This window comes from Trematomus bernacchii, unplaced genomic scaffold (assembly GCF_902827165.1).
Source record: "Trematomus bernacchii unplaced genomic scaffold, fTreBer1.1, whole genome shotgun sequence".
NCBI classification, from domain to species: domain Eukaryota; kingdom Metazoa; phylum Chordata; class Actinopteri; order Perciformes; family Nototheniidae; genus Trematomus; species Trematomus bernacchii.
This window is the reverse complement of record NW_022987313.1, coordinates 13261216-13287669: the sequence shown is the minus strand read 5'-3', so window position 1 is coordinate 13287669 and position 26454 is coordinate 13261216. Positions and strand designations below refer to the sequence as shown.

Sequence of the window (26454 nt, the reverse complement as noted above, 5' to 3'; positions counted from 1 at the left end):
TAGGATTGGTGTTTAGCTACGGCATTTAGCGTCCACAGCACCTCCACTTTTAGGGTTGAGGTAGACCCAAATGTCGCCCGGAGGGAGTGGTTGCGTTAACCGAATATTTTGTATCAATGACGGAAAAATCTGAAAGCAGTCTGTCATTTTGACAGATTAGAACAAACTCGGAACAGCGCAAATGTTTCCCCGCAGCGAGGCTCCGGTGTTATGCCGTGTTATGCATGCCCTCCAAAAAGGAAATGATATAGTTTCCAAACCGTACTTTGCCGTACAAATCATTGAAATGTCTGGGCACTCTCGGCGGGCATGCATAACACCGGCGCAACGGTTCACGAGCGTGCTCTCGCTAGCTGAAGTTTGGTTGCTAGGTTACTAGCCGGGTGTTCTCCGATAAAGGGCCGGGGGAAACAAAGATTACTGGTTCCATGTTGATTTATTTCAATATAAATTGTTTGGGGGAACTGAAAGGCATTCAAAGTGAATGGGAAGCCGCATGGACGTACCGTTAGCGCCGGTGTAACGGCCCGTCCACACGGCGGCGTGCGTTGCAGCTTCAACGCTTCTTCCCATTCACTCTGAATGGGGTGACGTCACGCTTTGCCGAACTGCATTGTGGTTCCATCGCTTCGCATTACTCGCTTCAAAAGTTGAGAAAAGTTAAACTTTTGAAGCTTCGACAGAAGCATCAGCCAATCAAATCATATGCCAGTACAAGCTCCAGCCAATCAAACCGCGTGCTTGTGTGTCCGGGGCGGGAGATTCATGTGATTGGTTGTTGGTCGAGTTTCAGACACGCCCGCTGGCAAGCTTCAACGCACGCTGCCGTGTGGACGCTGCGTAACGGTACGTCCACACGGCTGCGTTGCATGCTTCAAAGGAGATCTGGTCACGCACCAGACATGCCCACCGGCAAGCTTCAACTTGCACAGCGACGCTGCCGTGTGGAAGTTACGTTATGCCATGTTATGCATGCCCACTGCACCTTGCGGGAGCGCGCACAGCGTAAAGCAAAAACTCCCAGACATTTCAATGATTTGTACGGCAAAGTTAGGTTTGGAAACAATATCATTTCCTTTTTGGCGGGCATGCATAACACGGCATAACACCGGAGCCTCGCTGCGGGGAAGCTTTGGCGCTGTTCCGAACTTCCGAGTTTGTTCTAATCTGTCAAAATGACGGACTGCTTTCAGATTTTTCAGTCATAGTTAAAAGAAAATCGTCATAGACGGAACATTTTCGGTTAACGCAACCTCTGGTCTGATGTGTGACTTCTCCAGACTCTCCACCTTTGTTCTGAGGAAGAAAACATCAGAGCCATGTTTTTCAGCTTACATTACTCATTTCCTCCTTAGCCGACAGAAGTAATGCTAATTGTAGATTTGCCTAGCTGGAAGTGTTTAATGTAGACTTGACACCCAATGAGAAATGACAGAAATTAAGAAGACACTGATCGTTTAGCACTTTTCCTACAAGAATATTGTGAGTAAGTATTCAGTTACATTCCCCTTTAGCTCCTTGTCCAATGGAAGTAGCTAGCAGCATTAGCTTCACAAATCGCCCCATAGCAAAGTCGCTCAATTGGAAACAAATACAGCCGCTTCATAGCTTTAAGTAAAGTTAATGCATTCATGTAAAAGGGGTTTCATGCTTACCTCATCGTTATACGATTCTACAACAGGTCGCTATAGCCTAGCTTATTAACTAACCTATACGCATGTACCTGTAAGCATTTATGTAGCATTAGCTACTAGCCATAAACATAGAACAGGGGCAAACAGCAGTCCTCAAAGATTATAATTTGTAGCACGTCACTCCTCAGAGATGTTTTACATTGAAAGAACACATGCTAAGGTGAAGCTAATAGCTAAGGAACCCCGAACCCAGAGTGAGGATGTTGTGAGTGCGCCGCCGCCGACTCCGAAGCAGCACAAATTAGAATTTGGAGGACCGGTAACCAAAGCAAAGATAGACAGGCTTGTAGCATCCTTCATAGTAGAGGTAATGTTGCCCATTTGCACAGTGGAATCACCATCGCATTGTTCAGAGATATACTGCGCAAAATACAGATAGCAGGAGACAGAGGACAGCCATAGTCAGAGCTATCTGGATCAGTCTTATGCGACAATGGAAACTGAACTAAAGAGAACATTTGAAACTTTAGCAGTCTGCGTGATCTGCCTGTAGGGCATGTGTAGGGAGGGGCGGGCCGGCCCTGCGAGTAAAGTAACGAGTAAAGTAACGAGTAAAGTAACGACTGTATGTATGTAGAGAGTAACGAGGTAGTGTAATATATTACTTTTTTTTAAAGTAATATGTAATATGTAATATATTACTTTTTTTTAGTAACGACCCCATCTCTGCCTATACCCTTAGTGGCTAGGCCAAGTAGAATATTGTCTATGATATCTTTCATTTGATTTCAAACCTTTATTTATGCAGGTGAATCCCATTGAGATCATTGATCTCTTTTTCAAGGGTGACCTGCTGCAAGTAGGTTCCACATGAATACATATAAACATAACAGAAAAAAAAAGGACATCATACAGCATATTTACAGCGACTACAGTTTACATAGCTAGTAACATTTACAGGTTCCAACAGTTTCCGCTTGGATAGCATCTATCCTTGCTTTAAAAACATTTAGTGGAACCAAATTGCTCAGACTGTTCCAAGTTAGCGGAGCTGCGCATCTAAAAGCTATCTTCCCTAAGACAGTCCTAGCAGTTTGCACATTTAATAAAACCACAGCATGCGATCTCAGGCAGTAGCCACTTACAATTCGCCGTGAGATCAGGGAGCAGATGTAGGATGGAAGTTTCCCTAACATGGCTTTGTATATAAAATGTACCAGTGACTGAGCCTCCGTACAGTTAGTGAAAGCAAACCTGCCCTTGCATACAGAGTACAGTGATGGGTTAATACTTTACAGTTTGTCACAAATCTCAGTGCACTGTGATAGGCGGCATCTAACTTGATTCATTGAGGAAGATATGGATGTTTTGCTGTTTTTGGCACCGCAGTGGGTGTGCATGTGTTTGAGTGTGGACATACATTCCTTTTGTGCGTCAGGTTGGCTTCCCCCATTAGCTAGCACATTTCAGGGCCAAAGCAGAGCTGATTAGGGGTCCTGGCAGCAAGGGGATTATCACGCTGGGTCAGACTGTACCCTGCTGGTGTCCACTGAGGAATGCAGGCAAATCAACCCTATCAGTCCGCCAGTCAGTCGGCCACGCAGAGAGTCATCCCATCTGCCAGTCATCTGCCAGCAAGGCACTCAGCCAGTCTTCACATGAGATTAGTTTAGCTTTCTATCAGCAACCATTATTTATTAGGAACTTTGTGTTCTCCTGAACTCACTGCCTGGCTCTCACACACATATCCAACATGATCATATCTTTGCTGGATGGCATAGAAGAAACCCTACCTCTTCTTATCTGCTTACCTGTTTTGTCTATTTTTCAGCAAACAGTCCCTTCTGTTTGGTTAATAGACCTCACGGCATTTCGTGTTATGGTCACGACATTTAATCTATTGATTCGTGTTCACCAACACGATTTCCCCCTTTTTTTCGTGTCACACAGAACGATTTTAAAATCGTTATTTTATTTTGAAATTCAGTTCCTGACGGACGCCAAAAAAGCCCGGGATTATAGAATTAAACAAATAAATAAAAACAAGGATAATTGTGTGTTATTGTTGAGTAAATAACAGTGTGTTATTTAGAAAAGAATAACAAATTAGAAGGAAAAAAATATTTAAAAAATACAGATTTCAGTATTCTGAGGCTCTGAGGCCCATTTATTTTCCTCGTGGACGGCAAAAAAGGTCAGACATTATACAATTTAAAATAAAAACAATAATCGTGGCTTGATATTGAGTAAGAACATGTTTTTATGAACTACACAGCTTCCGGTCTTCCAAGACCCGACTGGACAAAAAGACGTGTTGCAGGCACGAAACATACTACCAATAGAAATACATTGCTTTTAACATCGTTCTGTGTGACACGAAAAAAAGGTGAAAATCGTGTTGGTGAACACGAATCAATAGATTAAATGTCGTGACTATAAGACGAAATGCCATGAGACTGGGTTGCCTGGTTATAGCAGTAAATCGAATTAGTGTAACTGAAACGTTGCAAGTTGGAAACAACAAAAGCTGAGAATGACATCAGGGAAGTAAGAAGAAAGAGGAACACAAGCGGGGAGGTGCCCAGTTACACAGTAATGCATCAACACACACAGTTACACACTGAGACATTCACACACACAGTCACACACTTCTATACCCTTAGTCACTAGGCAAATACTGTCGTACATGTCATCTGTCATACATATCATCAATCAAAAATGGCAATCATAGCAAGATGTCAATAGTACTTAAAGCTGTTTTAGGAATTGGACGGCACTTTAGAAGTGAGTCACTTGCTACCCAAAGGCACAGTAACACGACCCTGTATTTAAAACAAAACAAAAATGATGGTTCATTTTAAACAAACTATACATGTCATCCCATCAGCCAGTCTGGGTGAGTAAAGCAGTAGAATGCTGCATGGAGGCCGGTGCAATGGTAACTTATTTTTTTATATATGTTGGGGCAGACCTCTCAAACCAGAGTTGGTGATTTTTGGAACATTGGTATGACTAACAAAGACCGTTTGATGAGTTTTTTATGAGTTTGAGTTAGATGACATGATTAACAAAACAGCAAGGTCACATAATGTCAATAAAGTCTGCTGTTTTTGAGGAGAGATAACACATTTTAGGTTTTGGGAAATAAATAAATAATTATAATTGTCCAAATCCCTGTTGATATTATATATTTTATTTATATTCACTTCTACACCTTCACATAGCACTGCATTGGAAAAGGGGCAAAATGTGTTCAAGTGTCATGTTTCTGTTACTGTCGGAATAAAGGCAGATAGTATTATTTCCCACTATAGATCAATCCAGAACTTTGGGGGTATTAGTGGGTTTGTTATCCTGTAGGAAAGGGGCTTAAGGGTCTACAACCTTTATGTTATGTAAAGTGTCTCTTATGCTAAAAGAACAGCTACCTATTGCTGGAAATGAAGTTGATGAGAGCAATGGGGTGAACCAAGAAAGTATATTTGTTGCCAGAAAACCAAAACAAATAGCTAAAAGACTCTAAAACACAAATCAGAGGAAAACAGGAGAGCCAGAACAATTAAAGCATTGGCATTCAAGGGTCAGAATGAACCTTTCCTCTTGTACCACCATCTGGACAAACTTTATACTGTCCTTAAATACCGCTTCATCAATTATTTACAAACTCTCAAAGCGCTTTACATACTACATGTCCTCATTCATCCAGAGCAGTTTCATACAGCGTTGGCCATGCCATCGCAAGCAGCTAGGGGTTAAGTATCTTGCCCAGGGATACATCGACATGTTGACTTGTTAATGGGATGGAACTCACAACCTTCTGGTTGAAAGACGACTGCACTCCCTCGCAGCCACAGCCCCCACATTAGGCTTTGCTCTATCTTAGAATAACACAATGTAAAGATCCAGCTTAATTCAAAAGAATATAATGTGAAACTAACTTGTTTGCCAGTAGGCTGTATCTTGTGATTCCAAGCAGGTAAGACACCAGTCACCTCCCTAACCCTTTAACACATACGGTAACTGCCTGTGCTAACACCTGCAGTATTAACTCAGTGGGCTTGTGTGTCAGTGCCAAAAACACTAGCGGGAAACCATCTCTTGATATTTCCCTTACTGGGGGTGACAAGCCATCTCTGCAGTCCTTTGAGTCCCGGGATGCAAAACCTATTTTCCCCTAGCGGGACGCCACTTCTCTCCCTTTCATCCGCCTCGCTCTGGAAATTAGAATGACGTTCCACTAGTGAGGGGAAAGAATTCCCCGCCTTGGCGAGTGAGAGGTGCAACGCCGAGAGCCAATTGCCTAAATGAAATTCCAGTAGGCTGCGAGATGAGTGGGAAGTGTTGGGGAGCCAGGCTTCTGCAGCTGCAGGCCTGTGTCCTGTCCAAACCCTGAAAGACACTATCGCTTCTTTTTCTCTAGTCTGGATGGAGATATAGATCAAGGATGTTGTCTCAGTTGACTGCAACTGATGCTGTGCTCTGATACAGGTTGTTGTCGTGTGAGTGTGTATTATTGTCTACCCACATCTAGATCCAAACACCTACAGCAATTTCTTACTTACATAATCAGACTGTCCATCTCAAGCAAACAAAGGCGATTTCATTCAAACAGCCTGGAAGGGGAACTCTGCAGCAGATTTGTGAATATCCAGAGGAAGTGCACGAGACTGTGTGTTTCATGTTTGGATCTCACAGGAATAGACCTATTACTCAAAGGTAAGGTAGGTCCCTTGTTGTCAGAGTGATAATGTATTTTCCTGCCTGGCTGGAAGATGAAGGCACTTTTATCTGTGCAACCACTGGAAAGCTCATTTCCTGGTCCAGTTTTCTTTCCAGAGCCTCGGTCCACTCACCGGCCTGGCCGCCAGAGCTGAGTCTACAGGGAGAGGTAAAGAAAACTGAGGGAGGGACACAAAGTGGGGGGGATGGAGAAGATTGGAAGCAGAATTAAAGGGGGGAAGATCGTTTTGTTTTTGAGACACTACAGGTCACCAATACACTTTTTTTAGTGTGTTTATCCAAAAATGTTATATTGCAGAGCAGAAATTATTTCCCACTAAGTACAGGTGCTGAAACAGTTTGTGGGATTATGTGCCGGACAACCTGTGACAAACAATCCAAAACTTAGTCTCACAAGGTTTAGGTTCTCATGCCTCTTATATTACTCACCTTGCAAATATCTTTCCCCAAACACTTCACAGCTGCTTTCCGTTTAGACACACTTTCTTAATGTTGTCTCTAATGTCAAAACCTGGCTGATAGCAAAAACCATGCATGGTTGAACAGGAGGAACAAGGTCAGAGCTGTCTCAATTCAATTTTTCTGTACTTTTACTTTGAAAAAACCCCATTGCTAACTAGCCAAATCGCCATTTCCAAAAACAGCTTTTGTTTTGGATTTGTTCTCAAAAATAGCAACACGTCATTTATTTCATAGTGTACACAGTATAAAGTATAGCCTTCTACATTAAAGTGTTCTTTGGGAATTATCCACACTTAGCATTGGAGTCTACAGCCACACAGCATGGAAAAAACTGAAACGTTGATATTTAACTAACTGCATTAGTTCAATATCTAAACTAATGCAGTTATGTGACATTTGTTGACATACATTTTGTAAGTCAACGTTTCAGTTTTTTCAGTGTAGGGGGCTCTGCGAGGGCGACTTGTACTATGCATTAGCATGCTAACATGCACATACAGTAATGACAATGCTAAGATTATTATGTTAAACTGCTCTGTTTATATAGTCACCCTAGTAGCTTAATGTGTAAGCATTTGCTTATAAGACCAAATACAGAGCCGTCCCTAGAGCCATGACACTAGCATGGCTAACACAAGAGAACCAGGTAGGAAGTTTCGTCTACACATATCAAAAAGCACTTCATGCTTCTGAGGACCTACTATGGGAGTGAATGCAAGTGATAAATCCTAGATTTGCTCTGCGGTAAAGTGTCCAGGTTAATGAAAGCAATAGAGAGCAATATCAGAATCCCCAAATGTCTGTGTGTTTTCAGAGCAACAAAGAGCTGATGACAGGTCACATCTTTCACAGTGAGCTCATCTGTTGTTCAGAAATAGGCCTACTGCCAAGCAGAGGAGCTCAAAAAGAACATGCACGGACATGCATTACTATAATTAACATGTGGCTTATTTATTTATTAATTATTACTATGGAGAGGCATACATACATTACAGTGCAAACCATTCTTTGGCATACGTACAATACAATTGTCATGATAGGTACTAATATATATCCACATAGACCACTGGCTAAGGGACAGTGTAGGTAAAGCATGTTCAGTCTTGCAGAGCAGTGCATCCATTGATACTTTCTTGGGAGGAATAAAAAAAACAAGGGAACTATGATGAAAACAGAAGAGAAAAAAAAAGAACTAATACAACAGATATGTGACTACGCTGACAGGTAACATGAAAGCTCACAGTGCTTTGACAGCCAAAACATGGGACACTTGCCAAAATGCATTTAGCCTGACAGCCATTCATACACGTTTATGGATATAAATGAAAAATACTAAATTCATTAACATTTGAGCACAAGATGTGTTTTAGAGAGAAAATCAGAAAGTGATTGAGAGAGGAAAACAGATTTTAAAGGCTGTAAACACAAACCTGACCAGTACATTTCAACATTGATATGATAACAGTTCACCAGTGCTGCTGCCAGCCCAGTAATCCATGTGGAATCCTGCAGGGAAGATTCCAGAGAGCATTATCCCTGTTTAGTGACAGATGCTCGCTCAGGACATTACTCGGAAAGAAAACAATGGAAAGGAACCCTGCAGCCACTTCTCCAGAATTATGAGCGGATAAAAACAGGAAAACAAAAAGGTGACGCAGGCTTCACTGAGTGGCCAGTGCACGGCGTACAAAGGGTGTACAGTCTAAGTACAGTCCATGTGGGCGGTCAGTGGAATACATTTCACAATAGCAGGATGGTGGAGTCATGTTTTGATTGACACTGTATCCCAATCATGAGTGCCCCTCCCCCTACACTACCCTTGCTTCCCCTCTCATATGGCTTCCATTAGAGCGGAATGAGGGTCAGAGCGCTGGAGAAGGCTGCGCTCAACACATGCTCTGCTGAATGACGTCACCCCGGTCTCAAAATCTTCAACATGGCAGAGAAACATGAGCAGGACGAGCATTCCTAACCTATATCAACACTGAAGACGGTGCTCACAGGGGAAATCTGAACACACATGAGAAGAAACTTAGAAAAGGGAAAAGATTGAGTCAAAGCGGAGGCCTGAGAAAGGAATGCGTGCAAGCGTGTCCTTGTCTAAACTGGAGCTGCAGGTCCAGCACAGCGGAGAGGAACAGTCAACAGTTAATGTATGGTAGCAGTCCTTCAATAGTGTGTAGTCTGTGGACAAAACACTATACATGAATAACAACAATCTGTGACCAGGCCCAAAGGAGAATACTGCTGTGGTAGAGCTAGCAGTACCAAATCCTGACCTCATTACAACATTTGTACAGAGTATCATAGATAGACATGTGCTATTAATTTCATTTTAGAAGTAACTTAATCACGCATTTGAGACCGAAGAGAATACTGGGACATAGTTCTTGAGATTGCAGTGGTAAAAAAAAGGGATTTTCTCTTACTGCTTTCTGAAAGCAAAATGAAAGTTGGAAAGGAGCACAAATGTGCAAGAGCTGGTTTTGAGTGTCCTGCAATGGGGAGTGCTACACGGCTCCACCTCACTCAAGTTCAGGACAGCCGACAGGTTGTCCAGGTATAGAGGAGCAGTGATCAGTAGACATCTCTTTTGCGTTACAAACATTTTCCTAGGGCTTCACATTATCTTCATATGTAAGCATTTTAATATAAAAAGAGAGGGAAAAACATATTAATAACATGATATAAAGCACCTTGGATTAAAAGATGAAATCTCTATTTATAGAAAGTCTCAGTTTGAATGAAACCATCCTCTCATTTGTGATTTATTATAAAAAAAGGCATATACTCAGTGTATAAAGGTTGCTTTGTATACAAAAACAATACTTTTAAGGTTTGTATTTAGTGATTAAATCATGAATAAAAAAGGGGAAATAGCACCAGTTTTCGGCATCTAACCTGAGAAACTTGGGAGACAACAAGATGGCTGCCGCTTTTCAATCTACTTCCCTTTCCTGCTGGTCGACGGCGAGTGGCCCTGTGTTTTGTCACAAGTGTTATTGGCAGGAGAACAAACACAGCGGCTGTTTGTTACACTGAGCACAGGAGGAGAGGTTTGTCCGTCGTGTTTACAATCCACCCATTCATCCATCGGTTCAGGAAATAGATCCATTTAGTGATCTCTGGCCGGCTGCCAGACCATTTCAAACCGAGCCTCAGGCTGCTGGCCCTGGTGGGGGCAACAATCCAAACATTTAAATATAGTCACCCCCTTCCCCCATCAACGGAAATAATAATACAAAATGAAAAAACAAAACAAAAACTGAGGCTATTGGGTCAATTGAGGATATTGGTGGCAGTGGGTTGGCACACCTTCATGAGTCCCATCCTCTCTCTGTATGTCTGTGTGTGACTCTCAGCCACTAGAGTGTTGGCGGGTGGGTGGGGGGGGGGTCCTGAGGGTTTATTCGTGGCGGGTGTCTGCTTCTTGCCGCTTCTTAACATCAGCCTGTGGAAAGCACAGAGGGCAGCAGGCTCCTTTTAGCTTGACAGGCTGCTTGCACTCGGTCGGTGGACAGGACTCCACAAAGCAGGTCACCTGGATGCCCTGCAGTGGGGAGGGGGGGAGAGAGGGACAACAGGTCAATTACCTTATTAGATTAGACTGGAAGGAATGTCCCTGATTTGACCAGCTGCTGATACAAGATGTTAAAAAAAAAAAAACATTAAACATGACTAAAGCAAATGGAAACTGTTATACATAGCAAAACAAAAATATTGAATCACATGTATATATATATGTTCAAAAGGGGTTGTCACAGGCATACATAATGCAATTGTAAATGAATGATCTCAATAAAGTCACAAGCTGGCACTGTCTTGTGCATTGGTTTGGCACCGAGTTACAGAAAGTAAACGTTTCGCCTCTTGTAGATGACATAGCTGGACTGAACAATTAAGTGCTTTGTTTCAGAGCAACACCACAATGTTTTGAAGCAAAAACGATTCTTTCCCACACAGTCCTTATCACTGTGCAGATGCCTGGCAAATTCAATTAGAACAAAAAAAACCTCTAATCACAGTGAGGAGTGGAGGGGGGAAAGGGATAGTTATGTGGGGGCCAAGGCGAAAGAGAGAAACATAAAAGATAAAGTGATGTGGTTAGCAGAATAAAGGGCAACAAAATGTAAGTGAGGGAAAGGAGGGCATTCAGGTTTGGCATACAGAAAGTGAAGATAAGAATAGGAGAAGTAGCCTTGATAGAGGAGGTGAAACACTGGCAAGGAGAAACTGGGGCATTTTAATTGGGCTGACCATGTCCTCTATGAGAAACAGGGAGAATCCTAAACATAATCAGCACTTAGAGTGAAAACGAGTGCATTAGGGACTGTGCACGTGGTTATGTAAACCATTTGAACTCCATATTGATTTATATGTTGGACATACTCTGCATTCACATGTGGTGCAAGAGTCCTTTTTCCACCGATCTCCATCGGTCCGATCACGTCCCTCACTGTCAGTGCAGTCAGTCTTGCTCAGACGGCCCTCCAGCTTTTTAATCTGCAAAGACACAAGGACACATATACTCAGAGGAGCACGGCCACAAATACCTACTTCCAGCTACACATTTCACATGTTACAATATTTGAGTAAAATATACATCAAAGTGTCAATCCTGCAGGAGTACAACATCTACGATCAAGTGGAAAATATGACATATCTTTAATCAAACTTCTTATCAAAAACCCACCTTATCAATAACACAGTAATTCAGCACCCTCTAAAAGACTTTCTATACATCATGTCCCTTCACTTTAAAGTCTGCTGCTGACCAGAAGATGAAGTCAGGGTGCTGGGCCCCATCCTGAGGAATTAACTGTACCGCGGACACGTTAATGAAAAACATGTCTGTCTGGGGCTCTGAATGTGTCCATGAACTAGACTACAGCACAGCTTCAGTGCAGGCATTCAGCATATCAGAGATGAGACGAATAATGTGTGTGTGTATGTGTGTGTGTGACACTCACCTGCTTTCGTAAACTTGTGATCGTCTTCTGCATATCGGTAACAAAGCCCTGGAAGTCGTTCATTGATGGTTCAGTGCTTTTTTTGGAGGTCTCATCTACCTTCACAGGACTTTCTACAGCTTCCTCCAACAGTCTATAAAGAAAAACGTACATACATTAAGTCAGGTTCAATCTCACCCATCATTTCTCTATATGTCCTCTAGGACAGACAGTCTTAAAGCTCACCGAGAAAAGTAAGCTACATCTTATGAAAATAGTTTTTTTTTAACCGTCTGGGTGTCATGGTTGGGTGTAGCATAGATGTGTTGTTTTGAATATTTAATCAACTTCAAACTCAAACTTAGTTGGGTTTTGTTGGACATGTTTTGGTACTGGTAGAAGTGCCTGAAAATTGGAGTGCGACGATGGCGACGTAAAAAAACTGCTTTATGAACACTCAGCCTACTTAAATAATTATATTTGAGGCTTTTGATTTTGAGTTTTTTTTAGGGGGTTCGATGGTCTGTGATTTTTTATAGGGCAAGTGGTCCTTTGTTTGAAAACGTGTGAGAAACACTGCTGTTGGACTCAGTGGCGTTTTTATATGTACAAAAGTGGTGGGGCACGAACCACTTAGATGTGTATAAGGAAAACACAGACACTCATCACCGAGGTCACAATATCAATCGATCCAGCAGAGCAATAGCCTATAGGCAAAACACAGAAGATCAACAAAAGATATGACATAAAATGAACTTACCAAAGCTGAAGTAGATTCAACTTCATTCATTTTCTTTCCGTTTTACTGATTTGAATCGCTATACGCTGCTCTCTCTCGTCTCCTCTTTACAAACAACTACTATTTTTGCGGCACACGTACTTACAGCCAATCAGCTCTCTGAATTATGAGATGATGTTTGGTAGGTATGTCAGCACAGTGCCCCTATGGTGATTATTTTTTTGCCGCACACATTGAATAGAAAAACACTTGCGCAGTGTAATTTTTACAGCAACCATTCACTTTCACAGTGAGAGATAGAGGCTAGATCGGGGCTTGACCCACATCGCTCAAAGCGGCTCAATAGGCACACTGTAGACACTAATTAGAAGAACAGACTAAAACAGCAATTTACAGACGAATCAGATGACTAAATATGATCTTAAAATATATTTTAAGATGTATTTGTTTTGCATTTATTTGCATTTTTTGGGAACTATTATTTGAATGACTTTCTGCTGACACTAGGTGGGGCTGCCCCTAATGACCAGTCGCCACTGGTTGGACTATATTAACTACAGACTAACTTCTGATTTATTGCTGAAAAATCACAGTTATAGCTGCCATGCTGAATTCATGTCACACAGAGACAGGCTTCAGATTCAGAGTAGTATTCCAGTTTATAGTCACACCTTGAGACCAAAAAATATTCTTTCCAAACATTTCTTGTCCTTAAACCAATCCTTAATAACTAGAGTTTGTTATGCTGAGTGACTTCACCTGGTTTCCTGGACGCTGTCTGCGGGTGCCTCCTCTTTGTAGCTGTGCTCAGCTGACCGGCGTCCTCTGAAGTGGTACGACAGGGCGTTGAACTGACCCTTAGTTCTGCAGTCTGTTGGGGTCAAACATAATACAACATGCAGTGATTCACTAACAGAGACCAAATCAATAAGTGACATTTGCACGGAAATACATCTTAATTGTTAACTTTTCAGGATCAAGATATCACTTCTTATTCAATACGATAAAATAGCAACAATAAGCAACTCAGTGACCACACAGAATAAAGAATACTTGCGCAGGGCGATCAGGTTAATAATTGTTTGCTTATGCACAAACACCCATTCACATGCATACATTCTCAAAACAGTAAACCATGACTACTGATGCCACTTTCCTGCTGCTTCAGAGTGCTGATATATAACTCTAAGGCTTATTGTATTACCACGACCCACTGCTAGCTGTACTACTGTACCCAGATCAAAGAGAGTAAGAGGCACACACACAAGCCTGCTCGTGCCCTAGTACACACCCGGGGCATGCTGAGCACGAGTGAAGAGGAACAAGAGACAGTCCCTAATAAATTGGGGGGAGGACAGATGAATGGGATCAGGCCCTGTAGTCAGGAGGACTTCACCTCTATCTGTAAGAGTTTAGAGGCGGCTGCTCAGCCTCAGAGGGCTTTGATTTACCAGACAACAGTCAGTAAAAGACAAGGACTATCTTAACACAACAAGGCTTCCTATCTCATGCTGATGAGACACGCATGAGCACACAGATGCACACTCATCCCCTGCTGCCACACACACACACACACACCACACACACACACACACACACACACACACACACACAACACAAACACACACACACACACACACACACACACACACACACACACACACACACACACACACACACACACACACACACACACACACACACACACACACACACACACACACACACACACACATCACACCACACACACACCACACACACACACACACACACACACACACACACACACACACACACACACACACACACACACACACCTTACTGACAGTCAAGTGTGGTAACTTCCTCCCTCCCTCTTCTTTCTGGCAGGATATCGTGTTGTTTATTAGCTTAGCTTTTCCCTTGTACATTATGTCAAGCAAGGGTGAACACCGGGGTCAGAATCTGGGATGAAAGGAGAATAATTAAGTGGCACCATGTGCTGCTTATTAAAATGTTGTTTAAGGAAAATAATCCCTGTACGCTGTAGCTTGTTCCTCAAAGACAATGAATTGATGAGTGGGCTTCATTTCAGTTTAGTGTAGTCTTTTGTAAGTTGAAACCTTAAACTAGACCTACAATACATCTATCACATCATGGAAATTAATATTGCCTCTTAAAGAGTGTACTGAAACCCATTTCTTCGATCTTTTTAAAATACCAGAAATACCAAAGCAAAATTCTGAATTGAGAAAAAGTCCAACAGCCTCCAGATGATGACAGACATTCTGATGTGTTGACATATACACATTCTAACACACAAAACAAAACATGTTTTTTTCCATGAACCCAGTAACTTACAACTTGGCCTACTCAGGAAACAGGAATGACTCATCTTTTTTAATACTTCAAGCTCATTCAATTAAGTTCATAATTATGATTGTTCATATCAAACAGATAAATGACACAAGGAAAACAATCATTAAAAACCATAATGCACTTTGTCAGCTGCACATGGGTGGACTGTTTAAACAGGAAGTACAATCTCTTCCTCTGTACAATTACTGGGAGCAGTGTGTGAAAAAGACAACATTGGTTATGTCATGAGATTCAGAAAGAGGAGTTTAATGTTCCACTGAGGCTGTGATCCAGCGAGTAGCAACAGCATGACATTTCATGGCATTTGATTTGAAACGCTGTTTTACGCTGCTTTCACAACAAGACCAAATCTACATCTGACAGAGAAAGTTTGAGACAGAGGAATTATCCCAGACGCTGTATGTCTACAGTCAGATCCCTTTCCATTATGAGGTCCTGAAGCTGGAACAATGATTGTTATTCCCCTTTTCATGTTTTCCTCCAAGTATCAAACACGGTCCAGTGAAATTAACACAAATAAATGTATTTGAAATGAGCTGTACAGACAGCCAGGCCTGCCCCTCCCTACACCCAGATCATGCAGACTGCGTGGGGCCTCATCTTGCGGAGGGGGCCTCATCTTGCGGAGGGATCCTCATCTGATGCGGAATTTAAGCGCTGCAATTGTGCCTCATCACATAACTTTGCGTGGGGCCACAAGTTGGCCAGGGGCAGCCCTGCAGACAGCAGTGCTTTCACGTAAATTGCATTCAAAGAATAACGTTATTCCTTTCAAAGGGGTTGGTCTTAACTGATTATTGGGAAGCCAGGCTGCCTTGAGCACGATGTTATCAAAGGGAAACAGGAAAGAGGATATTGTCCAGCTTTTTATTTGACAAAAACCAAAATGAAATGAAAATGCCTCAACATATAAGTCACTAGTCCAGCATCTAGGCCCTAGATGCTGGACTAGTGACTTATATGTTGAGGCATTTTCTATGCTGTTACACTATTGCTCTCACCTTCACAGCAGTCCTGCCACATGCGCAGGTCGATCTGAGGGACGTCCTCACAGCTGCCGTAGCCGTGGGGCAGCTCGGCCACCCTGAAGACGTCGTGCTGGACGCGTGTGATGTTGTCCCCGTTGTCACACAGCACCCGTGTCAGAGAGGCCTGCTTCAACTGTGTCAGTTGGGCAGGAGAGAACACGCCCGCGTTTTCATACCAGAACCTGAACAAATTAAACAGAGGAAATGGTAGTGATGGAGAAACACCTGGTGAAGATGTCGTTATCTTTTATTTGAAAGATTCCTAAAATAAATAATGTCAGAGATGTAGTACTAAAGGTGCTGATCATGATTTTTTATCACAATACGATATTATACTGTCGGAGAAAGAAGCATTGGGATTGGATAAAGTGCAGCGGACCTTGAGATGATCAACGTGATTTTCTGACCCCAAAGCCAGATGGGAGCTAAGCTAACCAAGCTAGGACCTAAGGCTATTGTTTTACACAGACTGCTCCTGGTTGATGTGTGATCGTTGGAATATAAGGATGTAATGATTTTATTTATTTTACAGTGACCTGGCTGCATCGTGGTATTCTGGATCAAGCTATTGGACTTGATGGGATGACCAAAGAAAAGAGCGCAGGACTCCGGAGGGACAAGAGGAGGTGGATCAAAGTTGATGGAGATTGTTTCCCTGAATTTTTTCAAAGGATTCAACTCTTTGTTGCTGCTGTTTACTTTTCTCCCGAGGAACATGAATGCTCTACTGTTTTTGTCTGGTTTGGTTCTGTTTTTCTTGTGTAGCATAATCAAGTAAATAACTAAAAACTGCATTTCCTTGTGCAACCAAGTTTTACAGAATGACAAAACATGATATTCAAATTCTTTCAATGGTGAGGTGAGATGTTGCTGTACCTGTCTCCATCCCGTAGGCGCTTGAATTGAGTTGTCAGCAAACACATGAGGGTGGGCCCCAGTCTACTGCCAGGGACCAGATCTTCAGCCATCAGTGCAGGGAACAGATCGATGTTCAGAGGAGTGCCATATAGCCTGCCGCACAGGGAGGATCATTATTATAATGATATATTAATAATATTATCGTTGTTAAGTTGTCTCAAGAAAATGTATAGATAATTCCAACAACTATGAATAATCATCTTGAGTTTATAATTACCTCTGCAGTTTCTCTCTGACAGTAGGATTCTTAATCTCATTCCTAAGGTCATCAAACGTTTGTGCTGAGGTTAGGTTACAGAAGGTCCTGTAATCATTGTACGGTGGTATACCGTGATCCCTCCCTCTCTGAATATTCATAGCAGCCAGATCCAGAGCCACAGCGTGGACCATGGAGAACAACCTCTCCGTCAGCTCTGTATTCACCAGCTGAGTGGAAACCCTCATTTTACCAGCGACACCAAAGAGCCCGCGAAGGAGTGGGTCGATTCCGCCCTCATTCACGATGCGGAACGGAGAGAAGAAGGCCCGGTGCAGGGAGATGTGTCCCTGGGGGATGGGCTGGAAGTCCTCGTCTAACCTGTACAGTATTGGGTTGATGAGGGTGTGCCCGAAGCGGAAAGCAGCAGTGGCGAAAGCATTTAGGATGCCGGTGTTAATATTTGGGTTGTAACCGGTGTATGTGTCCATCAACTTCATGCCTGCATCACCCAGGATCTAGGAAAAGGAATGTAATAGTCACACTTCTTATCATTATCTTTAAAAATGCCCTTATATTTTTTATTTTTAAACAAAAGGCTGTAAAAATATCATAACAGAAAACCAATAAGATGACAGCTGTTACCTTTGGCAACCAGTGACTGTAGGTGATGTGCTGCATCTGGGCCCCCACTATCTTCCTGGCCTCGTGGTAGATGGTGTCTCCGTCCCAGTGGGGGTTCAGTCTCAGGAGCTCTGTGGCTATGCGGTTGTGTTCTCTGAACCACACCGTGTGCATGGCGGTCAGACCGAGCTGCTCATTGGCTCGGTGATCTCCAGCTAAGAAACATGGAATTGGACTCTCATTTTCGTCCTTCATGCACTCGGTGGGTGGTCCAGAAGCAAATGGAAGAAGAGGCTTCCCTGTTCGCTGGATGATACCTTGCCGGAGCAGACCCCTTTGGCTTGCCAAATCGCGGATTTCCTCTGACTCGTGCCGTGAACTGCCGTAGACATTTGAGGCGTCGATGTAAGAGGTCAGCTGGTTGATTTGCTCTCTCGGGTAAACGCTGTTCATGAGAAGGGAAGTCATCCCGCTGCCACACACAGGGCTGGATCGGACAAAGAACATGCAGCGGGCGCCACTCCGCAGCTGCCGAGGGTCATTGGGTGGAAACTGGATTGGGTAGCAGGGCGGGTCATTGGTGCAGACCTGCGTACACAGCTGGCCGTCAGAGAACCGCGACTGGCTGAGGGCTGCCACTGTCGAGTCCATATCGTGGTCTAGAAACTGACCCCATTGCATGAGCATGTGGGTGTATCGGTCATCAGGGGTGATGGTCTCTGTGCCCATCATGAAGGTGGAAACCAGCCTGGGCAGAGGCAGACTGTGTCCATTATGCAGCTGCCCAGTAGCACCTCTCGGCAGGTTGAAACCATTATCATAGACAGACTTCAGCAGGCGCACAAAGGCTGTGAGTGAAGCGCCCCACATGGGGTGCTGCAGGTTGTTGCAGGTCCCGTCGTGGCTGCGGTACTTCTGGTGGAAACAAATGTCAGAGCAGTTGTTGAAGCGACGGTGGGCCGTGCAGCCGGACAGGTTGGCAATGACCTCCAGGAAGTGAGGGGACACCAGGTCGTTGTAGCGAAATGCTGTGGGAGAGAACACATAAAGAGCAGTGTTAAAAAGCTTCAGAATTGTGACACTAAATTCACGTGAGACTTGCAAATATTTGGATTAAAATACATCATCCAAGCCATCAATTAGCAGCAACTGGTTTCAGGTAATATAATTCACAGACATGTATCAAATGTTTTTATAGTAGTCATAGAGTAGAAAGAACCTCTTGTCCCGGGGGCACAGGTTGCAGTATTTTCCTAACCTGCCCATACTGGCTTTGATATGCGAGCACTCCTCTGTTAAAGCTCCAATGTACTGCAGTGCATGTGTAGGTCTGTGATGTGTTAGCAATGTGCGGTCACGGTTATGCATGAGAACAAGTGTTAAGTGTGAGCGGCCAACCTCAATGAGGGTAAGGTGAGACTTCCTGTCTAACATTAATGGCAGAACCTACTTCTAGCTTCAAGCCTTCCCACCTCTTTTTATTATCATTGTATTGGTTTGTCGCGTGTGGTTCTGTATGTAAATGTGTGTGAAAACAAAAAGGGAAACCGTGGTGCTGCCATCTCAGATAGAATAAGAACGGTATGTGTGTTTCTGCTGACGGGCAAAAAACTGTTGGCTTGTTTTGGTGCCAATGCAACAATGAACACTTGATTGTTGGCATAAGTAAAGATAACACTGTCTCTCTCTCACTTTCTTTATATTTCACAGAGCTCAATTTCTCTTCACCTACCTCTTTTACTCAACCTTGCAACATTTTTTACATTGCCCAAGTTCACTCTTTTTATATTTTTTTAATCTGTTCTTTTTCTTTGAAATAGAAACATATGAGACACCATCCCCCAAAACACAGACTCTGTACACAATCAGCCATTTTGACTTTTGTGTTACTTTAACCCTCCATTACAATGAGTACCTTCATGTACCATACATAACTTTGTCCATGCTTATGTGAATGCAAATAAATAAGGCAAATCAGCCCATGCTTTCCCAATTTCCCCACACACATGTATAATTGAGACAATCGGTGTTCACCAACACACATCATTTTAAAATGTGTCCTGTGCTCGGCAGTGATTGCAGGTTAAGTGTTGTTGGGTGTGACAAACTGGAGGGCTTATAAAACTGTTTACAGGCTCCTTGTCAAATGCTCCATGATTATGACTCTACGCCTTGGGTCATGCTTAAGAGGAAATGGCATACAGATGGGGGTCCATCCACAGCCAAGTGTTGCTCATAATAACGTGGTCATTCACAGACTGGTTGAGAATTGAAATACTGGTTAAATAAGATTTTGCTTAGGAAGCTGAATGGGAGCTTCTCACTAAATCGAGAGTAAGATTAAAGTACAATGTTGCATGTCCAATGACAAAAATGCATATCTGTGTCAAGTTAGTCTTTTTAACGTGATTATAAAACAACATATAAAGAACATATACTAAGTTGACATACTTATTCACTCAAGCTTTTTAAAGACTTTGAAAGCCACAGATTGAATGAATCTTTTAAACAAACTGAATCTATATTATACATTTGTACTGATTTCCACCTTTATTGTGAGAGCAGGATGTTTGTCTTGATGACTTCAAACTCATTCAAATGTAAACACCTATTAATCATTTTTTCCAAACATAAATTATTTCCAGTAATTACTCCACTACAGCATATTTAACAACGATGGTGGGCCAAAGGCTCCGCCCTGCGACAGGACTGAACCGGAGAGCAGACTCCCAGAGGCCCTCTCAGGTTGTTCACGCCCTGATGCAGAGGTACTTGTCTTTATACAGCTACAGAGTGACACCTGATGCGATCAGGTATAAAGTAACAGCAGCAGCAGAACAGATATTTGGTTATCAGACTCACCGGTGCCGTTGGTGTCCACCATGAGACCCTGGTTGACGTGGTTCTGGATGAGCAGAAGCGTCTGCTCGAAGATCTCCCCGGCACGCGCCCGCTCCACTGTGTAGGGGTCTCGTGGATACCGGAAAAGGGCAAGCAGCTCTCCTGGGGTACGAGGCTGACTGGAGGGATGAGGGATAGAGAGATGATGTAGAGAAAGCAGGGGGACGAAGAAGAGTCAAAAAGAGATGCACGTGATGTTGTTTGTAGAGGAAAGATCAATTTAAATAGCATTCTGCCGGAAACTTGATTTCACTTTTTCTGAGGGGAGGAAAAGCAGACAGAGCTTTTCTCAGACAGGTCAGAGAGTTCAAACATAAGAAGCCCAAAATATGCACAACCATCATATTCATTTTACTTTAGTTATATCTTGTCAATCATTATTGAGTTTGTGCGCATGACTGTTTTTTTTGTACCAAAGTCTAATGGACTGGTTTACTTAAGCTGCTCTTATTAACAAGCAGTAACTTGTGAATCATTCAAATACAAACCGAATCCACAGGTTTACACAAAAAAAACATTCATTTTCTCATTTGTTAAGAACATTTCGAGCATGACATAATGCACATGTAAGCCAAGTTACTTTTAAAATATGAACACTTTATTTGACATCTTAATGTGTTTTCTTTTTGTTGGAACAAAAAGAGCTACGCTGCTTTTTATTGGATCTCTGCTACAGCAGCAACACTCTCCAAACGCATGTATTCTGTGAAAAACAACATAAATCACATGCAGGATACATTATTTGTGTTGTTAATGACATTTTTCGTCCTCCTACAGCTGCACACAATAACATTGGTGTGCAGCCGACGGATCGAAGGTGTTTTAACACTATTCTTTCATGTGGGAAAATGGCTGCCTTAAATCCAGTTTGGTTTGATAACTTGAAAAAGCTGGCAACACAGATGCAATTAGTTTCTATAATGAACAGCTGCTGCCATCAACAAACAACATGCGAGGTCTAACGGTCTGAGAGTTAGCAGCAACACCGCCAATATGCTTTATGATCCGAGTAACAAGTGCTACTACCTTCGATCCAGATGCGATCTCCGCCTCCAATGTCATTCTGTTTTTTTTGGTGTTATTTCTAAACCATGTTTAAAAAGTCTGGTGCCAACAGCCAAGGAGGAGGCTGCCTCTTAATCTGTGATAGTCATTAAAGAGAGCTGGAAATCCCCTCATCTGTGTGATCATGTGAGCCTTTCTCTTCTTTATGTGTCTATGCCTCTATGCGTTTGTGCCTGCATCTGTGCGCAAAGTGCGTGTGTGTGTGTGTGTGTGTGTACATGCGAATAAAAAACACAGCTGCTAACCACATCATTCAACAGGATGGAAACACTTATGAGAGATATTAAGGTCACTTACTGTACAACTCTAACAGGGACCGAGTGCAATGAAAGAAGCAGTGGTTAGACAAAGACTACATCATTTCCTTCATCATCCCAACAATGAGTATAATGATGCACTGATGTAATAGAGCTTTAAAAAACTGTAAACAAGCAGTCACAAATATTGACTGCAGCTGTCAGAATAACTGGCTGAATAAATGCCCGCCCCCAAGGCACCGTTTTTTAATTCAGGTGTTCTGATTTACAATTTTAAAACTGCAAAGTTCATTTTCCACTGAAAGAGGAAAGAGCAGTAATATCAGCAGCTCTTCTGAATGGCCACAGTCTTTCCCTGAAGGCTCTGACTCAGACTCAGAACTTGCAAGTCATGTGCCAAGCTGATGTGAGACAAGCCATTTCTGTATCCTAACTTAGGCCCCATGAGCTTGAGCTCTGGGCTGAGTCTGTACAGGGGAAATAGTTCACTAAGTCCAAATGTATAATGACTAATGATAAAAATGTTGAAGATTGTTGCTCTAATTTGCATAGGTAAATCTATATCAAAGATGCAATTATTTTTAAGATAATTTATGTTTTTGAAATGCTCTTTGCATAAAGAAATATTAAAAGCATGCTTGTTAGCTAGCCTTCTCACAGTGCAGATGCTTTTCTGCTTGCTCTTGCCTCTGCTTACTTTTTTATGCTGATTTTTCTATTTTTCTTTTCTGAAAACTTCGAGCAGCGGCTCCTGGACATTAACTTATCACTGGGACAGTTATTCTTCGTAAATAGACGGAGGGTTTCAGCCATATTTCAACATTTTTACGACGACCTCAGTCTTACAGTAGCGTGGCCTAGCAACATCTAAAGCCTGGTACTGCATGCTATTTAGCTTAAGCTAGTTAGCAGCAAAATGCCTCCGTTCTCTACAGATGACTTCCACAAACTTCTACAGAAGATGGCCGTGTTGGAAATGAAAATGCAACGGTTGGAAGTTAACGTGGAAGTGAATGGACTAGGTTGGAATGCCACCACTTTACCAGTGTTGCAAAAGAATGGACAAAGGCATGCTAACTCAAAGCTAGTTAGCAGCTACAAGGATTCCAAGGAACAGGAGGGCTGTGTACCGGGTAATATATCTACAAGTGGTAGTCCTCCCTGGAAATGTCTGGGTGCAAGGCCTAAGAGTAAATCATTTCCATGGGATTTGGGAGGACGAACAACAGGCAGAGCCCAGCGCTCTGAAATCTATGATGCGACCGGCTGGCCTGCATTGTTATCACCCAGGAAGAACCCCTATTCATACTAGGAAACAGCTGTGGACAGCTGCTAAAGGGAGAACTACAAACAACCCTCCTAAACCACTGAGTGTGCCAATCCAGAACAGATACGCTCTGCTGACCCAGAACCGGAGATCTCTTTCTGATGACCTGGATAACCTGGATAACCTGTCCTCTTCACACAGCAGGGTAAGGACCAATAGCTACTCCAAAAGTAAAAGGCTAGAGGGAAAGCTAACGACTGGGCCTGAAACTCTGATTGTGGGTGACTGCTGTAAGAGATGTAAAAAGTCTGTGTAGTAAGAACAACACCAAAGTACTCTGTTTTGCCAAGGATATGGTCTCTGACTTGGCTGAGAAGATCCTGCATATTGGGGCTAAACATCTGACTGTGAAAAATGTGGTACTGCATATTGGAACAAATGATGTTGTGAAACAACAGTCAGAAGTGCTGAAAGAAGACTTTAAATGTTTGTTGGAAACTGTCAGCTCTCTAAATGCAGAGGTGTTCATCAGTGGCCCCAGGGCCGTCCCTCCCTACAGGCCGATCATGCAGGCTGCATGGGGTCTCGGCTTATGAGCTCGGCTTGTGCGCAGTTCTCAGCGCAGTTCTTCGCGCACCCCCCCCCCCCCCCTCGCGGGAATGAGAGTGAGAGGTACCAAGGGGAGCACGTGTGTAGTTGTTGATACATTTGAATACAGTTTTGTCTTGACTATATTACAACTATATTATAATAAAATAATATAGTATTTATATTATTGAATTGATTATGATTATGATTATTAGTAGAAGTAGTTTATTTGCATTCATTATATTTTAATCTTTTTGAGGCTAGTATTTGGCAGGAAATGCAGACGTATTCACCTGTAAACGCATACTGAACGACATACATGCACATTTACCATTTACCTCACTGTATAAAAAAGTAACTGTGTTGATAATAATAATAAACAGGAATTATATTTGCAAAGTACTTTGTTCCCAAACATTTATTTTTCCCTCCTGTCGGTTGGGGGGGGCCTCATCTCACAATGTCGCTTGGGGCCCCAAGTTGGCCAGGGACGGCCCTGAGTGGCCCTCTACCGCCAATCAGAAGAGGAGTGGAGAGATACAGCAGATTGTTTGCACTGAACACCTGGCTTTCAACTGCCTGTACTGACCATTCTGTCAATTTTATTGACAACTTTAACTTTTTCTGGGGCCGCAGACATATTTTTAAGGCAAATGGAGCAAATGGAACAAGTCAGGAGTGAAATTGTTTATCTCTAACATATTCAACTGCCTGCGTCATCAATCTGTTCCCTCTGCCAAGGACAAGCAACAAGAGGAATCAAAACAAGAGAAAGACACAACACATCGCTCAGAAAACATTGAAAATATATCACTGCACCCGCCTGAGGAATGTCTTGATTATGGGAGACAAATGGAGGAGTCATAGAGTTATAGATGCCATTGCTCCAACTAAGGTAAAGGAAGTGACTGGCAAGAAAATATCTCCATGGAGAAAGGCCATGACCGTGAAAACAGAAAAAAGAGAGTGTCGAAAAGCTGAACGTAGGTGGCGAAAAACAAATCTCCAGGTTCATTTTGAAATCTATAAAGAGAGACTTGGCCTTTATAATTTGGAATTGAAAAATGCACGACAGTCTTTCTTTTCTGACATCATTACCAAAAACAAAAACAACGCACGTGCCTTGTTTGCTACCGTCGACAGACTAACTAACCCCCCAGTGTCAGTAGCCTCTGAATTTCTATCCACCAGGGCCTGCAATGACTTTGCCTCCTTCTTCAGACAAAATTCAGAAAATTAGACAAGCAGTCAGTGCCTCTGCATCAGGTACAGCAAATGTTTTGTCCCTGTGTCCACCTAATATCAATTCAAACACCATGACACAATTCCATCAGATTAATGATAAAAACCTAGAGGACATTATTCAACTTCTGAAATCCTCCTCCTGCTGCCTTGATATTATTCCATCAGGATTTTTCAAAGATGTTTTTCATTGCATGGCCTCAGATCTACTTCACATAGTAAACAAGTCTCTTTACTCAGGTGTTTTTCCACAGGCCCTGAAAACTGCAGTCATTAAACCGCTCTTAAAAAAAGAATAATCTAGATGCTTCGGTAATGAACAACTACAGGCCAATATCAAACCTGCCATTTCTAGGTAAAATCATTGAAAAAGTTGTTTTTCAACAGTTGAGTAATTACTTGCATTTAAATAACTGTTTCAATGTGCTCCAATCAGGCTTTCGACCAAACCACAGCACTGAGACTGCTCTTGTAAAGGTCTTCAATGACATCCACTTAAACACAGACAGTGGCAGAACTTCAGTGTTAGTATTATTAGATCTCAGTGCTGCGTTTGAGACTGTTGACCACAACATATTACTCGACCGACTACAAAACTGGGTGGGACTTTCGGAAACAGTTCTAAATTGGTTTGTATCCTACTTAAAGGTGGGGTAGGTAATTTTGGAGAAACCAGATCGAGTGCGCTAGAATTTGAAAATACACAACCAGAAAAAATCTGCCACTTCCTTACAGAGCCCCTCCTCCAACACACACGCGCACATGACCAATGAGGGCACGAGATAAGTTTGTGCACAGATGGAAGGCTGACAGGCAGGTAGGCCATCCAGTTATTTTAGCCGGGCCGGCTAAAATGATTGGTCGTGCTTTTTACAGCGCCACGGCTTCCACAGATGACATTTTTTAATGTATTTATTGTCAAAGCATTTAATATATTCATTGCTATCGGGATGTTAAGAGCATTCCATGGAATATAACAAAAAGTGTTTCTGAAATAAATTACATACCCCACCTTTAAAGGACAGAAAAAACGTTGTTTCTATAAGTAAATACACATCTGAGTTGACAAATATGACATGTGGGGTACCTCAAGGCTCCATCTTGGGGCCTCTTCTCTTTAACATCTACATGCTACCACTGGCTCAGATAATGAAAAACAACAAAATAAGTTACCATAGCTATGCGGATGACACACAAATGTACGTAACCATTTCACCAGGAGATTATGCTCCAACTCAAACACTGAGTAAGTGCATTGAACAAATCAATGACTGGATGTGTCAGAACTTTCTCCAATCAAACAAAGATAAAACTGAGGTAATGGTTTTTGGAGCCAAGGCAGAACGTATAAAAGTTAGCGCTGAGCTTCAGTCTGCAATGTTCAAAACAACAGATAGAGCCAGAAATCTAGGTGTAGTCATGGACTCTGACCTGAGTTTCAACAGTCACATTAAAACAGTTACTAAATCAGCCTACTATCACCTAA

General features: G+C 42.5%; 1 protein-coding gene across 1 annotated transcript in view; it reads right to left on the bottom strand.

Annotated features, from left to right (window-relative positions):
- Positions 1-7762: 7762 nt before the first annotated feature.
- The window catches only part of LOC117479231 (peroxidasin), a 49840-nt gene continuing 31148 nt past the window's right edge, over positions 7763-26454 (bottom strand). The window contains exons 15-23 of the mRNA XM_034126256.1: positions 20511-20668; positions 17670-18676; positions 17046-17542; positions 16787-16921; positions 15884-16092; positions 13284-13395; positions 11807-11939; positions 11226-11339; positions 7763-10386 (exon numbers count right to left, since the gene is read on the bottom strand). Of these exons, the coding sequence (XP_033982147.1) occupies positions 10243-10386; positions 11226-11339; positions 11807-11939; positions 13284-13395; positions 15884-16092; positions 16787-16921; positions 17046-17542; positions 17670-18676; positions 20511-20668 (2509 nt within the window). The 3' untranslated portion in view covers positions 7763-10242. The remainder of the gene's footprint in view (positions 10387-11225; positions 11340-11806; positions 11940-13283; positions 13396-15883; positions 16093-16786; positions 16922-17045; positions 17543-17669; positions 18677-20510; positions 20669-26454) is intronic.